Source organism: Otolemur garnettii, unplaced genomic scaffold (genome assembly GCF_000181295.1).
Source record: "Otolemur garnettii isolate 467f Iridium unplaced genomic scaffold, OtoGar3 scaffold00102, whole genome shotgun sequence".
NCBI classification, from domain to species: Eukaryota; Metazoa; Chordata; class Mammalia; order Primates; family Galagidae; genus Otolemur; species Otolemur garnettii.
The window spans coordinates 995,766-1,012,959 of NW_003852497.1; the positions used below are offsets into that span (position 1 = coordinate 995,766).

At 50.2% G+C, this 17,194-nt stretch overlaps 1 protein-coding gene across 1 annotated transcript; it reads left to right on the forward strand.

Annotated features, from left to right (window-relative positions):
• Positions 1 to 9,190: 9,190 nt before the first annotated feature.
• STAR (steroidogenic acute regulatory protein) lies at positions 9,191 to 16,251 on the forward strand. Its single transcript, XM_003796312.2, has 7 exons — positions 9,191 to 9,336; positions 10,649 to 10,762; positions 11,060 to 11,187; positions 12,978 to 13,136; positions 13,267 to 13,451; positions 14,013 to 14,106; positions 15,899 to 16,251. The coding sequence occupies exons 1-7, from the start codon at positions 9,273 to 9,275 to the stop codon at positions 16,016 to 16,018; spliced, it is 864 nt and encodes a 287-aa protein (XP_003796360.1). The 5' UTR covers positions 9,191 to 9,272; the 3' UTR covers positions 16,019 to 16,251.
• Positions 16,252 to 17,194: the final 943 nt, after the last annotated feature.

The following is a 17,194-nucleotide window of genomic DNA, read 5'->3' on the forward strand; positions in this document are numbered from 1 at the left end:
GGCTATTTTTTGGTTGCAGCCGTCATTGTTGTTTGGCGGGTCCGGGCTGGGGATTCGAACCCGCCACCTTAGGTGTACGTGGCTGGCGTCTTAGCCAGTTGAGCTATAGGCGCTGAGCCCAATCATTTTCTTAATTCAATTTTTAACCTACTTGTAATAAACAATTGAATATTGGATTTAAGCTTATCAAATCATTATTTCTAACAATGAGCACACATCAGGATATGACTCTTCCCTTAAGTACCCACATTTCCACCCACGGAGGATCTCTGCTCAGTGCCCAGTTACTCAGTGGGTCTAGCTGTCCTCACCTTCTGGTGCCCTCTTGGTCTGTGAAGCAGCTTTGTTTGCCAGCTAGAATTCACTGTAGGCTCCCATCCATCCACCCGTCCAATTTAGCAGTGCTTCCTGAGACCTAGAATATGCCAGGCATCATTCTAGATGTTGGGGCTACAAGTGTGAACAAGACAGAGCGGCCATCCTTAGGGTTCACATTCTAAGGGGGAGGGGAGACCCTGTCTCCAAAAAGATTTTAAAATTTAAAAAAAAAAGGGTGGTGCTGTGGCTCAGTGAGTCGGGCACCGGCCCCATATACCCAGGGTGGCAGGTTCAAACCCTGCCCTGGCCAAACTGCAACAAAAAAATAGCCAGGTGTCCTGGCAGGTACCTGTAGTCCCAGCTACTCGGGAGGCTGAGGCAAGAGAATCACCTAAGCCCAGAGGTTGCTGTGAGCTGTGACTCCACAGCACTCTAATAAGGGCAACAAAGTGAGACTTTGTCTCTAAAAAAAAAAAATACATTTGCCTGGGCGCAGTGCCTCACGCCTGTGGGTGGATTACTTGAGCTCAGGAGTTTGAGACCAGCCTGAGCAGGAGGGAGACCCATCTCTACTAAAAATAGAAAAACTAGCCCAGTGTTGTGGTGGGCACCTGTAGTCCCAGCTACTTGGGAGGCTGAGGCAAGAGGATTGCTAAAGCCCAAGAGTTTGAGGTTGCTGTGAGCTATGATGCCACTGCACTCTACCCAGGGTAAGAGAGTAAGACTGTCTCAAAAACAACAACAAAGCAAAGCAAAACAAAATTTACCTATCCCCTTCCCTATCCCTGAAGGAACTGGATAGCCAAGAATTTGAAAGCGGATTCTAGAAAATGAGAGCAACGTCCCCAAACTCTGGGTAGTCCACCGAGGTTCGCACTCCCCTGCCTGTCTAATCCCCGGACCTGGCCAAGACTACCTGGGAACCGGATAAAATCAAAGGCTGCTTTTCTCTTCCACCTCACCTCACCGCTTTGCCTCTCTTTTCCTCTCTCAGCCTCCTATTGTCCATCCATTCTCCTTTTTCCTCAACCTTTCCCCTATCTTCAGCCACTTGGCCCGACCGAGGGATAGAAAATGACCTCAGATGCTCTTGCTTTGGAAACTTAGACAACTGAATGATGTCAGGGCCCACGTAGCCAGGACTGCGGCCAGTAGGAAGGAGAGGCCTCGCTGCTCAGTGGATGTCAAGGCTCGGACCCAGACTGCCTAGAAATCCATCTCTAAAACCCAGTTTTTTCTAGTTTACTGAGGTATAATTTATATACAGTAAAATTCACCCTTTTAAATATGCAGTTGTGTACGTTTTAAGAACTGTATCTAGCTGCGTAAGGACCATTGTTCCAAGACATGGAATATTTTCACCACCGTGCCCCTTCATGTTCATTTAACTTCCTTTTCCTTCCCCAGCCCCGCATGGCACCGATCTGTTCTCCGTCCCTATAGTTTATGTTGGCAACTAATTCAAAGTTTTCTTAAAATGGTATGTGGGTCAAATGAAATATCTGGAAGGTTAAATTCTGCCCCCACTGCCTTCACATGATTACAATCGACCAAACCTCCCTGGGCAAGAGGTGGGTGAAGGGGAACACAGGGACTCCAACAGAATTTGATAGTTGAGTAAGTCACCCGTCACCGTGAAGTTTGTTGAGGGACTGACTGCTATATGCTAGCCAGGCATATATGCTAGGAGAGACAACTCTTAGCAAGTTCAAGAGTGAGAAACAAGATTTTTTTTGAGATAATCTCTCTAGGTCACCCTCAGTAGAGTGCCGTGCTGTCACAGCTCACAGCAACCTCCAACTCTTGGGCTTAAGTGATTCTCTTGCCTCAGCCTCCCAAGTAGCTGGGACTACAGGCACCTGCCACAATGCCCAGCTATTTTTTGTTGTTGTTGTAGTTGTCATTGTTTAGCAGGCCCAGGCCGGGTTCGAACCTGCAGTCACTGAGCAGGCAGGGTGTATATAGCTGGCCCCTACCCACTGAGATACCACTGCCAAGCCAGGAATGAGATTTTTAAAAGTTAAGCAATAAGACTGGGCACTGTGGCTCACCCCTATAATCCCAGCACTCTGGGAGACTGAAGCAGGTGGACTGCCTGAGCTCACAGGTTCAAGACCAACCTGAGCCAGAGTGAGACCTCATCTCTAAAAATAGCCGAGCGCTGTGATGGGCGCCTATAGTCCCAGCTACTTGGGAGGCTGAGATAAGGGGATGGCTTGAGCCCAAGAGTTTGAGGTTGCTATGAGGTATGATGCCACAGCACTCTACGAAGAGTGACAAGGTGAGACTCTGTCTCAAAAAAAAAATAAAATAAAATACAAGTTAAGCAGTTTAACCAAGGGCACAGACCAGACTCCCTGATTTTGCATCCTGCTTTTTTTCATTTGGCTCTTTGATCTTGGTCAAGTTACTCAACCCCTCAGTGCCTTAACCTCCTTTTTTTTTTTGAGACAGAGTCTCAAGCTATTGGCCTGAGTAGAGTGCTATGGCGTCATAGCTCACAGCAACCTCCAACTTGTGAGCTCAAATGATCCTCTTGCCTCAGTTTTTCTGTTTTTTAGTAGAGACAGGATCTCACTTTTTGCTCAGGCTGGTCTCAAACCCGTGAGCTCAAGCTACCCACCTGCCTCGTTCTCCCAGAGTGCTAGGATTACAGACGTGAGCTACCAGGCCCGGCCTCTCAGCTACTTTATAAACTAGGGGTAATAACAGTAGCAGCTTCTGGGGTGGTCATTGCTGTAGGGAATGACATGTGTGAAGAGCTTAGTACAGGGGGTTCCAAAGGTTGCCCATAAAGTCACCATGTATAGGGGAAATGAAAATGTGCAATGTATTATTTGCACAAATCTCCTTTGTGCAAATCAGAATGATACCTGTGAAATAATCATGACAAACTCAGATCAAGGAATTTAACTGGGGCCGGGTGAGGTGGGTCATACCTATAATCCCAGCACTCTGGGAGGCCAAGGCTGGTGGATTGCTTGAACTCAGGAGTTCAAAACCAGCCTGAATAAGAGTGACACCCTGTCCCTAAGAAAACAGCCAAGCACTGTGGTGACTGCCTGTAGTCCCAGCTACTTGGGAGGTTGAGGCAAGAGAATCACTTGAGCCCAAAAGTATGAGGTTACTATGAGTTACGACGCCACGGCACTCTACTGAAGGCGACAAAGTGAGACTCTGTCTCAAAAAAAAAAGGAATTTAAGTGCTGAATTATACAAAATGTACTTCAAAGGGAAGTAATCTGTAATGACCTCAAGTACACCAAGGTCAGTCAGTTCATCTTAACTTTCTATGGCCTGCTCACAATGATCCTCCCCAAGGTCCTCCATTCCTTTATTAGTAAATACACACAGACCTCATACCAAGCTCTGGGCAGACCCTCACGCTGAGATGGCATCAAACAAGAAAACCAGGATCTATTGAGAATCTACACAGTGCCAGCCTCCACGTATCACAATCATTGATTAAACATTTATTCACTGTCTAATAATTTTCCACACTGTGCTAAGCACTGGAGATTCAAAAACTAACAGGAAAGGTTCAAGCCCTGTGCAGTTTACAAGTCCATGTAAAGTTACATTTTATTTTTTTTTAAGACAGAGTCTCACTGTGTTTCCCAGGCTAGAGTGCTGTGGCATCAGCCTAGCTCACAGCAGCCTCAAACTCCTGGGCTCAAGTGATCTCCCTGTCTCAGTCTCCCGGATAGGTGGGACTCCAGGTGCCATCCATAACACATGGTTAATTTTTCTAGTTTTAGTAGAGACAGGGTCTTGATCTTGCTCAGGCTGGTTGAAATCTCCTGAGCTCAAGGAATTCTCTCTCTTCAGCCTCCCAGAGTGCTAGGATCACAGGCGTAAGCCAGCATGCCTGGTCAGTAAAGTTATATTTTTACTTGTACTTGTTTATAGAGATGTAAAATACGGAGACTTGGCAGTAATCTTATTGATACTGTGGTGCACATTTGTCAAAGGGGCTCAAAAGGAAAAGTATCAAATCCAAATTCAAGAGCAGGGTAAGGAGGTGCCCAACGGGGAGGTCTTGTAGAGGAGATAACACTGTGAGCGTCCTTGAAAGTGGAAAATGGAGGGGGGGTGACAAGCAGCAGGCACCTCCAGGGACAGCTTGAACACTGCTAGGGATGACATCCAGCGTGAGCATTTGGAGGGCCAAACTGCAATCATTGCTCAGAAGTGTGGACTTCACTTTATGAGTTGTGATGCTTCATTAACTCATTTAAACCTTGTAACTGGGCTGGGCGTGTTAAGTTATATCTGTAATCCTAGCACTCTGGGAGACCAAGGTAGAAGAATTGCTTGAACCCAGGAGTCTGAGGTTGCCGTGAGTTATGTTGATGCCATGGCACTCTAGACTGGGCAACATTGCGTAACTCTGTTTAAAAATGTAAAACAAACCAAAAATAGCCTCACAGGCTTGGTGCCCGAAGCACAGTGCTTACAGCACCAACCACATACACCAAGGGTGGCAGGTTTGACCCCGGCCGGGGCCAGCTGAATGAGAATGACAACTACAACAAAAACAAAAAACAGCCGGGCATTGTGGCGGGCACCTGCAGTCCCAGCTACTGGGGAGGCTGAGGCAAGAGAATCGCTTAAGCCCAAGAGTTAGAGGTTGCTGTGAGCTGTGACGCCACAGCACCCTACCCAAGGCGACATAGTGAGACTCTGTCTAAAAAACAAAAACAAAAAAATCTTATAATCAACCTGATAGAGTTCCAAAAAGGAAGAAAATAAACATACCTCTATTTTACAGACATGGAAGTTCACAGTGATGGTGTTGAGCAGCTGACGATCATAAAGCTGGTGGTGGGAGTGGGACTGGGGTCTGTTGGAACACAAAGCCCGTGCTTTCCCACTTCGGTTCACAGCTGCCCACCACACCAAGATCAGAAACCTGAGATGCGGTGTGGCTACCCCTCCCCTGAGCTGCAGCCAGCACAGGCTTGTGGTCCCCACCCATACAGCCTCTGCCTCCTGGGAGCCTGCAAGGAGCCTTCCCACGCCGTGCAGGCATCCCGTGGGACCCCCTGGCCACACTGCGCAACCCAAGCTCCCCAAGACATTAGAGCTTTCTCCATCCTGCTGGCCGTCTGCCCTGCCTGGGAAGCCCTGTCTTCTCCCCACCTCCAACATCCACCACAAACCCGGCGACTCCTACTCACACTTTCCAGACTCAACTCTAATTCGTGCTACTCTCTGCACAACCCTGCTCCCTCTCCCTGCTGTGGAATTAGGCATCCTCACCCTCTGCACCTCCCAAACACCTCGTCTGCTCTCCAGCTGCCCAAGCTGGGCCATATGGGGCAATTCACATGGTCCTAATTGCAGAGCTATGCAGAGGACATTCAGTGAAGCTGAGGGAGGAGTGCATTTAAGTCCCCTTTTCTACCCCAAAGCCCTGCCTTCCTCCCTGCTGTCCCCTCCAGTGCTCTGACCTGCTGTGCCCACCAGGTCTCCTGCCTTGGAAGCCCTGCCCTTATTAAAAAGCAGAAGCCAGGGCAGCACCTATGGCTCAAAGGAGTAGGGTGCTGGCCCCATATACCAGAGGTGGTGGGTTCAAACCCAGCCCCGGCCAAAAACTGCAAAAAAAAAAAGCAGAGCCAGATACAGAAGAGAGGCCCAGAACTCTCCACACCTTCCTGCTCAGAGGGACAGTAAGAGTTAACTAGTCACCAAGAGTTGGCCCTGACTGGAGATCACCTAGTACCACCCCCTGAGTCAAAGGCAGCCTCTGACATCAGCCACAGCTGCAGCCTCAGCCCTCCAGAGCTCCCCAGCCCTCCTCCTCCCCGCTCAGAATGGCCATAATTCTCAGAATGACAAGAGCAGGGCCTTGAACATTATCTCCATGGCCTGCCCACAGTAACTCCCTCCCCACTGCCCACAGGCAGGCCTGCTGGGCACACATGTGCCATGGGGGCACATGCACAGGGTGAAAGGGATGGGAGTGGGGCAGCCAGTGGCCAGTCACCTTGGAAGGCAGAGGGCCTGGGCCTTCAACTGCAGCCGCCAATCCTTTAGCAAGGGCAGGAAAAGATGCCTTTAGGCAGATTTCCTAAGTCGAAAGATATCCAGACCCCTAACTTCTTCCCCAGATGGTCACTCAGTAGAGAAGGAGCGAGAATTCCCTGTGTCCCCTCCGGAGCTGAGGGCACAGGGCAGAGCAGGGCTTTTTTTTATTTTCTATTTTTTTTTAGAAGTTGAGGTTAACATGAGGGTACATATATCAGGTTACATCACATCCATTTGTAAGGTAAAGTCTAAGCTGTAGTTAAGTCCCTCACCCAGGAAGCGTACCTTATACCCTACACTGTACCCATTAGGGGGGAACCTACTGAGGCTTGAAAAGGGAAATGGATACAGAGATGACAATCCCATAGAAACAGGCTCAAGCGGCTAAGGCGCCAGCCACGTACACCTAAGGTGGCAGGTTCGAATCCAGCCCAGGCCCGCCAAACAACAATGATGGCTGCAACCAAAAAATAGCCGGGCGTTGTGGCGGGGGCCTGTGGTCCCAGCTACTTGGGAGGCGGAGGCAGGAGACTCGCTTGAGCCCAGGAGTTGGAGGTTGCTGTGAGCAGTGAAGCCATAGCACTCTACCCAGGGGGACAGCTTGAGGCTCTGTCTCAAAAAAAAAAAAAAAAAAGAAACAGGCTTGTGCTTTCAGACAAATCAGGACCTAAGACACACCCCTCTGGTGCTCCTGACTGTAAGGGCCAGAGTCAGAGGAAAAAGCCGTTCCAGATGGCTCAGGGGTCAAGGAAGCTTCACAGAGGAGGAGGACTGCAGTGGGCCTTGGGGACAGGCCAGGCACTCCGGGGTCACAGGGCCCCCCTCTAGCCACCTGCCTCCCCAGGGTGGACATGGGGGTCTGGCACCAGGCCTGGCCCTTTCATCGTGTCAGGAAGGGGTCCTTGCTGCTGCTCCCAGTGCCTGAGCCTGGCCTCTGCCTCCAAGCAGTGGTGACAGGACACCAAACTGTCTTGAACAGGAGGCAGGGCCTGGGTCAGGGGCAAAGCTAGTGCAATTCTTTCTATGCCCAGTATCCCAGGTGCAGCTGGCTGAGGGGCAGCCTTGAGGTCACCCTTAAAGGAAAAAGACTTCATCAGAGCCCAGCACACGGGCGTGGAGGGCATTGGCCTTGCTGCACCGGGTGACAGTGCATGAGAAATTGCAGAGGCACTCGCAGTCTCCTTGGGAGCACCACAGGCCCCCACAGTGCAAAGACGAGGCCAAACACCCCAGCTCTCTGTTATCAACCTTTCTGCACCCACCAAGCCCACATGGCCATTGTACACGTATGAGGAGCCCACATGGCCATTGCACACGTATGAGGCGGGGATGGAGGGGCATAAGCCCAGCTCTCCCTGCTTTGTGGGCTTACAGAGATGCACCCCCACTCAGCCCGGAGCTATTATCCTCACTCTAGCACTAACCCCAAAAGGAGAACCAACCTGGGACAGGGCTTTGGCAAAGGCTGTATATGTAAATAGATAAGAAAATACGTAGGTCCATTATTTCACTTCCAAGAAACACGGTTGACACAAGGGTCCTTTCTGATTCATCTGAACAAAACTTGCTCAGCTTCTCGGTGTTGCTGGGAGGCTTCATTTGTTTCTGTCAGTGCAGATTTTACATTTTTTATTTTTTATTTTTTTTGAGACAGTCTCAAGCTGTCATCCTGGGTAGAGTGCCGTGCCATCACATAGCTCACAGCAACCTCCAACTCTTGGACTCAAGCAATTCTCTTGCCTCACTTTTTCTACTTTTAGTAGAGATGGAGGGTGGGTGGGTGGGTGGGGGGGTGTGTCTCGCTTTTTGCTCAGGCTGATCTTGAACCCGTGAGCTCAATCAATCCACTCGCCTTGGCCTCCCAGAATTACAGGCATGAGCCACCACACCCAGCCAGATTTTAGACTTGTTGATTTTGTATATTCAAAACTTTCGCAATGAACCACGTAAATGAAAACTGAGCATAGTTCAGTGTTCAAGGTCTCAGGAACTCAGACCAAGTGTCCAAGGTCTGTGGAAGGGACTGAAGGCCAGAGGACCAGCCCTGACACTGACCAGCTCTTCAATCTTGAACAAATCAGTTTTACTCCCTGGACTTCAAGCTCCCTAACTGCAAGAGCAGAGCCAGCCCACCTCTGCCAGCCTGGACTCTGCTGAGTTGTCCCGCAGACCCCCTGGGGGTGGAGTATGTGGTCCACACAACACCTGCAGCCACCTGGGAATATTTGGGGCTTTTTTTGTTTTCTTGAGACAGAGTCTCAAGCCGTCGCCCTGGGTAGAGTTCTGTGCTGTCATAGCTCACAGCAACCTCAAACTCTTGAGCTTAAGCGATTCTCTCGCAGCAGCCTCCCAAGTAGCTGGGACTATAGGCGCCCGCCACAACACCTGGCTATTTTTTGGTTGTAGATGTCATTGTTGTTTGGCAGGCCCAGGCTGAATTCAAACCTGTCAGCTCTGGTGTATGTGGCTGGCACTCTAGCCACTGAGCTACAGGTGCTGAGCTCAAATGTTTGTTTTTTAATGCAAGTGTCTAAACCTCAGTTTAACTCCCATTACATCCTATTGAGGGTGAAGGCTAGGACTCCACACTGCTGGCTTCTCTAAGCTGCCACGGCTCTCCCCCTCCGCCCCCTGGGTCGGCCGCCATTCCTCTCCTTTCTGTGCACTCCCCCCCACTCTCCACAAATGGCCAAATCGGCTTTGTGAGGCAATAGCTCTCTCCTTGACCCTTTCCTTTGTACAGTGAGTGATGACATTCTTATCTCCTGGTGATGAAGTGCAGCCTTCAGCTGGGGGCATTTAAGGCGCACAAGGCACGTTTCAGGCCACAGCCACACAGCTGCAGGACCCAGAGGCAGACGTCCAGGGACTCAGAGGTGCAAAGGTGGCAGCAGCAACCCCGCCACTGCCATTCTGCCGCAACGATGCTGCTCGCAACATTTAAGCTGTGTGCTGGGAGCTCCTACAGACACATGCGCAACATGAGGGGTGAGTCCCTGGGAGGCAGACACCATGAGTGCTCAGCAGGGGCTCCCAGCAGTGTGGCTGGGAAAGTCCTGGGGTGGGGCCCAGGCCACCCACATTCTGATCCCGGTTGTGCCTCTTACTGGGTGAGCCTGGGAAAGTTTCTGAACCTCAGTTTCCCCACATGAAGAACTGGGCTAGACTCTAAGTTATCCCTTCAAGATTCTATAATTTCAGCTCCGTGCCCGTAGCTTAGTGGTTAGGGCACCGGCCACATACACCGAGTCAGGCAGGTTTGAACTCAGCCCAGGCCTGCTAAACAACAATGACAACTGCAACAAAAAAAATAACTGGGCTTTGTGGCAGGTGCCTGTAGTCCCAGCTATTTGAGAGGCTGAGGCAAGAGAATCATTTAAGCCCAAGAGTTTGAGGTTGCTGTGAGCTGTGACGCTGCAGCACTCTACCAAGGGCACATGGTAAGACTCTGTCTCAAAAAAAAAAAAAAGATTCTGCAATTTCTGGTTGCCCCACCCGTGGGCTCCAGTCATTCCTGAACTGTTGCTGACTCAATCTTCCTTCAGGGCTGGACCAAGGGTACCTTGTACCAAGAGTAGCAGGAAGGCCTTGCCCACAGTGCTAGAGGTAGAAGTTTTGACTCCAAAAGCAAGAGAAGGAAAGAACAGGGCAGCAGGACAGCAGGACCAGGTAAAGAGAGAAGCGGGTGAGGTGGGGATGTCTGGGCATCCCATGCTGCCATGAAGAGGCAGGGACCGGTTACCAGAGGCCACTTTTGTAGAGCTGATTAGGACCCAGTTTCATCTGAGTCAATCCCCTGCTACCATTAAGGCACACAAACCAATCTAGACAAGTAACTTCCAATCACACTGGGCTGAATTAGCTACAGTGTATAGACTCCATGCTTGGCAGAGCTGTGGCTGGCTGCGGGGCTGTCCGCACTGAATGGACGCAACTTGCTTGTTGAGTGGCCACCCAGGCAGTGAAGTCTGGCTAGCTGCCAGCACCCCACAGACCACAGGGGATGGTTTGATTCTCTTTCTCTAGTAGGATTTTTCTGGTTGTTTCTCTGATGCAGCCCATCTTCAGGTGGGCCAGGTCTGACCAGACCAGATGGAAGGAACATTTCTGCGCCCCTAGGGTGCAGCAGGCTGGTGCAGTGTAAGAAGCACTGTGCTGGAAGATGGGGACCCAGCTCTAGTACGGATCTCTGCCAGGAATCTGTGTGCTCCTGGGGAAGTCACTGCCACCTCCAAGCCAGCTTCCTCATCTGTGAGAGGCTTTCTGGCTCCTACAGAGTGATGTCCTTCCCTCCCTTCAGGACTGAGGCACCAAGCTGTGCTGGCCATTGGCCAGGAGCTGAACCGGAGGGCCCTAGGGGGCCCGACCCCTGGGTCATGGATTACCCAGGTCCGGCGGCGGAGCTCTCTGCTTGGTAAGTGCTGAGGCTTCTGGCTTCTGCCAGTGGCAGGCGTCTCCTGGGGTGAAAGGTTGTGCATGTGGCTCTGGCTCCCCTCCTGCCCTTCCTCACTTTATTTTGAGAAGGTGTTCCCATCCTAGAGTTCCTCAAGGCCAGCTCCCCTCCCTGTCACCTGCGGTTGCTGGGTCTACCTTGACCAGCAGGCTTTGGTCTTGGCTTTTCAAAGGAAAAAGCAGATCCAGAGACCAAAGTATTGAGAGCTGGTGGGAGGCGGGAGACTAGAAGGGACCTTTCTCTCTGGCTGTGTGGCAGGGTCTCGGCTGGAGGAGACTCTCTACAGTGACCAGGAGCTGGCCTACCTGCAGCAGGGGGAGGAGGCCATGCAGACGGCCCTGGGCATCCTCAGCACCCAGGAGGGCTGGAAGAAGGAGACCCAGCAGGTAAGAGCCACCCTCAGGGCCAGCGAGGGACACCACTTTTCTCTGAATTCCTGCTGCATGCAGTAGTCATGGGGCAGTGAGTAGTTTTAACTAGAGAACTCCTTCTCAGGAATACATCCTCAGATACCCCCCGCCCCTGTGAAAGGCATCTCAGAGCCTTCTACTTCAGAAACACTATTCCTGTACTTAGCTCCCCGCCAAATAAATATACAGTATTTATATACTGTCCACTCAGGAGAGACCCTGCAGTGGGGACTTTGTATACTCGGAGGTGTCATCACTGAGTCGGAATCCCACAGTGCCCAAGTGCTTTGTCTGTGCTGTTCTGCTCACCTTGTGGCTGAGCTCATAGGGTGAGGTGACTGGGCTCACCCTGCAACAGGGCTGGGCTGCGATGCAGAAGGGGCCCAAGGCCTTCTGGGGTTCTCTGCTCCTGGGCACTGCACCGTCATCAGGAGCCTGTAACAAGGCATGTGGTAAAGGCCATTGCCTCTATTGATGGAGACTGTGGTGGCTTCATCTTCAGCAAAAGCTTACATGCACCCCATTCCCCGAAGGTCAGAGAGAACCTCTCTTTCCCCAAGCTCTCAGAGTAACAGAGTTAAAAGACTATTAGGATTCAGGCCAGCACTGCTCTTAGCTAAGGGTCCCTGGGCGAATCACTGATCTCCAGCTCCATATCATTGTGATGTGATGATGTGATGTGAAAAGAGGTATTGAACTAAAGCAACGTTCCTATATCCTATCTATCATTCTATGTATAGTCAAGCTGGTTGTAGAGCAGACTTTTCCTACTCCCAGGTATGTCTCTTAGGATCTGTGAACTTCCAAAATCAAACATGGGTCTTTTCTTTTTTTTTTTTTTTTTTGCAGTTTTTAGCCGGGGCTGGGTTTGAACCCACCACCTCTGGCATATGGGGCCAGTGCCCTACTCCTTTGAGCCACAGGCACTGCCCACATGGGTCTTTTCTATTGGACATAACCACACCACCAACATTCACCACCAAGAAAAAAGGGTCCAAAGGCAGCAGGTTACCTCTTTAGGAGATGTACAAAGCTTGAAGCAGCAGACTGCAGACTTTTTTTTTTTTCTTTTTGAGATAGAGTCTCACTCTATTCCCCTGGGTAGAGGGCGGTGGCTTCATAGCTCACAGCAACTTCAAACACTTAGACTTAAGTAATCCTCTTGCCTCAGCCTCCTGATTAGCTGGGACTACAGGCGCCTGCCTATTTTTAGTAGAGATGGGGCCTTGCTCTTGCTCAGGCTGGTTTCAAACTCCTGAGCTCAGATATCAATCTGCCTCAGCCTCCCAAGGTGCTGGGATTACAGGCATGAGCCACCGTGCCCCACTGCAGACTCTAGGGTTTTTTTGTTTGTTTGTTTTTTGAGACAGAGCCTCAAGCTGTTGCCCTCAGTAGGGTGCCTTGGCATCACAGCTCACAGCAACCTCCAACTCCTGGGCTTAAGTGATTCTCTTGCCTCAGCCTCCCAAGTAGCTGGGACTATAGGTGCCTGTCACAACACCTGGCTATCTTTGGTTGTAGTTGTCATTGTTGTTTGGCAGGCCCGGGCTGGATTCCAACCCGCCAGCTCTGGTATACGTGGCTGGCACCTTAGCCACTTGAGCTACAGGTGCTGCAGACTCTATCTTAAAGTTTCAGGCTTCATGCTTAGCTTGAAATCCCTTCTGCTGTTCACTCCCCACCCTCCTTACCTAATGTCTATGGGAATGAGGCCAAGGATATTCTTCTTTACCCTTTATTCTGGGGCTCATTTCTTTCCCTGATAGACGAATGGGGACACAGTGCTGAGTAAAGTGGTTCCAGATGTGGGCAAGGTGTTCCGGCTGGAGGTGGTGTTGGACCAGCCCATGGAGAGGCTCTATGAAGAGCTTGTGGAACGCATGGAGGAAATGGGCGAGTGGAATCCCAATGTCAAGGAGATCAAGGTGAGGAAGGGCCAGGGGTGGCTGGCAGGGACCAGGAGAGCCCAGTCTCAAGGGTGGGCCAAAGAGGACGTCCAGCTGTAGATGGCATCTAACAGCAGCACTGGCTGAGTAGTTCTCTGTGGCCTGGTAGGTCCTGCAGAAGATTGGAAAAGATACAGTCATCACCCACGAGCTGGCTGCAGAATCAGCTGGAAACCTGGTGGGGCCCCGAGACTTTGTGAGCGTGCGCTGTGCCAGGCGCCGAGGCTCCACCTGCGTGCTGGCTGGCATGGCCACACACTTTGGGAAGATGCCTGAGCAGAAAGGTGTCATCAGGTAATACACGGTGGGCACGTTGGCTGTGGGTGCTGAGCCAAGCATATGAGGGGCTGAAGCTGAATCCCTGCTCCCAACCTTTGGTGGCGGCCCTCGGCTTCCTTTTACAAAAGAAGACTCATTTACCCAAGTAGAGGAGGACGAGATCGGCCCTACTTGAACAGCTAGTTCATCTTGACTCTCACAAAGTTTAAGAACCTTAGTGATTTTCTGAAGCAAGGGGCAGGGTTGTGAGTTCCAGCTGGTATGCTTCATAATCCACACCACTACAACACTGCAGCTCCCCGAGTCTCCCCCGGCCACCACCCTGCATCCCCTCCCCGACCTCCCTGTGCTCCAGCAACTAAGGGCCCAGCAGGTTCCCAGCTTCTGCTCTACCTCCAGCCAGTGTTTGTCCTGATGAGGGGGTGGCCATGCTGCCTGTTAATTCCCCTGGCAAAGGGTACATCATCTCTGATGAGATTTAGGAAAAAAACAAAGTTTCTATAACTGTGGCCAGCTTACCTCATCAGCATAAGTGAGCTTGGCTGCGTCCTGACGCCACTTCTCTCCATTTGCCAGGGCTGAGCACGGTCCTACTTGCATGGTGCTCCGTCCCCTGGCGGGAAGCCCCTCGAAGACCAGACTCACGTGGCTGCTCAGCATCGACCTCAAGGTGTGGACACAGGAGGTGGCTCGGGAGGTGGGGACAAACCAACAGGGACAGAATCCTATTCCATTTTGACAGAATCACAGGCTGTTGGGCAGGGAAGGAACTTGAGTGATGGTTCCTTCTCAGCTCTCACATCAAAATTCAACTCTGTAGTTAAAAAAAATTTTTTTAAGTTTTTTTTCTTTTTAGAGTCTCACTTTGTTGCCCTCGGTAGAGTGCTGTGGTTGTCACAGCTCATGGCAACCTCCAGCTCTTGGGCTTAGGCAATTCTCTTGCCTCAGCCGGGTAGCTGGGACTACAGGCGCCCACCACGACACCCAGCTGTTTTTTTTTTTTCTGTTGTTGTTGCAGGGTTTGAACCCACCACCCTCGATATATGGGGCCAGCGCCCTACTCACTGAGCCACAGGCGCCGCCCTAAAAAAATTTTTTTTGAGACCGGGCATGGTGGCTCATGCCTATAATCCCAGCACTCTGGGAGGCCAAGGTGGGTGGATTGCTTGAGCTCAAGGGTTTGCGACCTGTCTGAGCAAAAAAAATTGAGAACCTGTCTCTACTAAAAATAGAAAATCTGAGACCAGAGGATCGCTTGAGACCAAGGGTTTGAGGTTGCTGTGAGCTATGACACCAGGGCATTCTACCCAGTGTGACAGCTTGAGACTCTGTCTCAAAAAGATAAAGAGGGCAGCACCTGTGGCTCAGTGAGTAGGGCGCTGGCCCCATATGCCAGAGGTGGTGGGTTCAAACCCAGCCTTGGCCAAAAACTGCAAAAAAAGAAAAAGAAAGAAAGAAAAAGAAAAAAAAAGTTACTTTTGGGCGGTGCCTGTGGCTCAAAAGAGTAGGATACTGACTCCATATGCCGGAGGTGGCAGGTTCAAACCGAGCCCCAGCAAAAAAAACAAACAAACAAACAAAAAAAAACATTGAAAAAAAATTTTTTTTGAGACGGAGTCTCACTCTGTCACCCTTGATAGCATGCCCTGGTGTCACAGCTCACAGCAACCTCAAACTCTTGGGTTCGAGCTCCTCTCACCCCAGCCACCTGATTAGCTGGGACTATAGAGGCCCACCATAACACCTGGTAATTTTTTTCTGTTTTTAGTAGAGACGGGGTCTTGCTCTTGCTCAGACTGGTCTTAAACTCCCGAGCTCTGGCAGTCTTCCCAGATCACTGGGCTTCATTCAGCTCCTAGAGTGCTAGGATTATAGGAGTGAGCTACCATGCCCAGCTGTAGTTAATACTTTTTTATTTTATATTTTATTTTGAGACAGAGTCTCACTATGTCAGCCTTGGTAGAGTACTCACAGCAACCTCAAACTCTTGGGCTCAAGTGATTCTCTTGCCTCAGCCTCCTGAGCAGCTGGGACTACAGGCTCCTGTCACAATGCCCAGCTATTTTTAGAGACAGGATCTCACTCTGGCTCAGGCTGGTCTCCAACTCATGAGCTCAGGCAATCCACCCCTCTTGGACTCCCAGAATGCTAGGATTACAGGCATGAGCCACCGTGCCTGGCCAGGCCCAGGGATCTTGAGTGTGAGAAAGGTGATATCACTTGCTCAGGGTCACACAGCTGGAAAATAGGACTGACATCTGTCTTGCCAGCAGATCTTGTGCTAGACGCTGTCCTGACAACAGGGCAGCAATGCATTCCCCTGGCCTTTGACTCTTGTCAACTCCAAAGTTGCATCTGTAAAGCTGGAAGACCAAGCCCCAGGCAACCTATGTTTGTGACAGGGTGTCCAGGGCGCAACATTACCTCCAAGTAATGGTCAGTTTGCTTATCTTCTACTGCAGGGGTGGCTGCCAAAGACTATCATCAACCAGGTCCTATCACAGACCCAGGTGGATTTTGCCAACCATCTACGCAAGCGCCTGGAGTCCAGTCCTGCCCCTGAAGCCCAGTCCTGCCCCTGAAGCCAGGTGTTAAAGACCAGCCTGCTATTTCCAGCTGTCCCCAGCTGTACTGGTTTGCTGCTTATTAGGGCAACTCCTGTGGAAGCCTACACATCTGTTTGAGATCTCCATCCGGTGACGGTGGATGGAGCATGATACGAGGACTGATTCAGTTTTAGTATGTAGCACCAAGAGAGTAGGGATGAGGCTCTTAGATAAGTGGTTCTCAACCTTCCTAATGCCGCAACCCTTTAATACCGTTCCTCATGTTGTGCTGACCCCAGCCATAAAATTATTTTTGTTGCTACTTCATAACTATAATTTTGCTACTGTTATGAATCTTAATGTAAACATCTAATATGCAGGATGGTCTTAGGCGACCCCTGTGAAAGGGTCATTCGACTCCCAAAGGGGTCGCAACTCACGGGTTGAGAACGGCTGTCTTAGATGAAGATGTAATTTCTTTCACTGATCAGCTATTAGGGAGCTTTAGAAGGTTATGACTCTTAAAATATTTGTACAACTGTATTCTGGGCTCTTACATATCCACCTCTTTAAAATGCTAGTGGCTGGTATAGATGTGAGGGATGTTAACTCCAGGGATCGGAAGTCTGTTGTGGGCTCAGGAACACCATTCCCCACAGGGAAAGTGTGTGGGCAAGGCATTGTCTTCACAAGACAGCTCCAGCAACCCTCCGCTCCTCTACAAGCAGCTCCCCACAGTAGGCACCTGCCAGAAATAGAGCCCAAGTTTTCTCTATGGAAAAATACCAAACTGTTAAGACTGGTTTCAGTACTTCTTCCATAAGCACCAGTCAGAATAAAGAATCAACATTAATATAAAAAACGTTATTCTGGATCTTTTTAAAATGCTACTCTTAAGATTTACAACTTTACACGAGAGTAGTCCTCAACAAAGTTTTTAATTAAACTAAATCCTTAGCTCATTAAAAGAAAAGAGACCACTAGAAATTGATGTCATTCAGGTATTTAGAATCTGTTACCAGAATTTTTCATAAAAATTTTCACATAAGCACAAACTTAAGTCACTTCTTCACTGTATAACCCATGGATGATTAACAGGCCAGGAAGATGAAATTGTAACTAACAATTTAATTTACCTAATTAAAAAAAAGCAAGGGCTCGGCGCCTGTGGCTCAAGCGGCTAAGGCGCCAGCCACATACACCTAAGGTGGC

Bases quoted from the DNA above. Each gene is read 5' to 3' on its own strand.
- STAR (XM_003796312.2), top strand. From the start codon at position 9,273: ATGCTGCTCGCAACATTTAAGCTGTGTGCTGGGAGCTCCTACAGACAC. The intron at 10,763-11,059 runs GTAAGTGCTGAG...GCTGTGTGGCAG, and splicing joins GCGGCGGAGCTCTCTGCTTG to GGTCTCGGCTGGAGGAGACT. The intron at 11,188-12,977 runs GTAAGAGCCACC...TTTCCCTGATAG, and splicing joins GGAAGAAGGAGACCCAGCAG to ACGAATGGGGACACAGTGCT.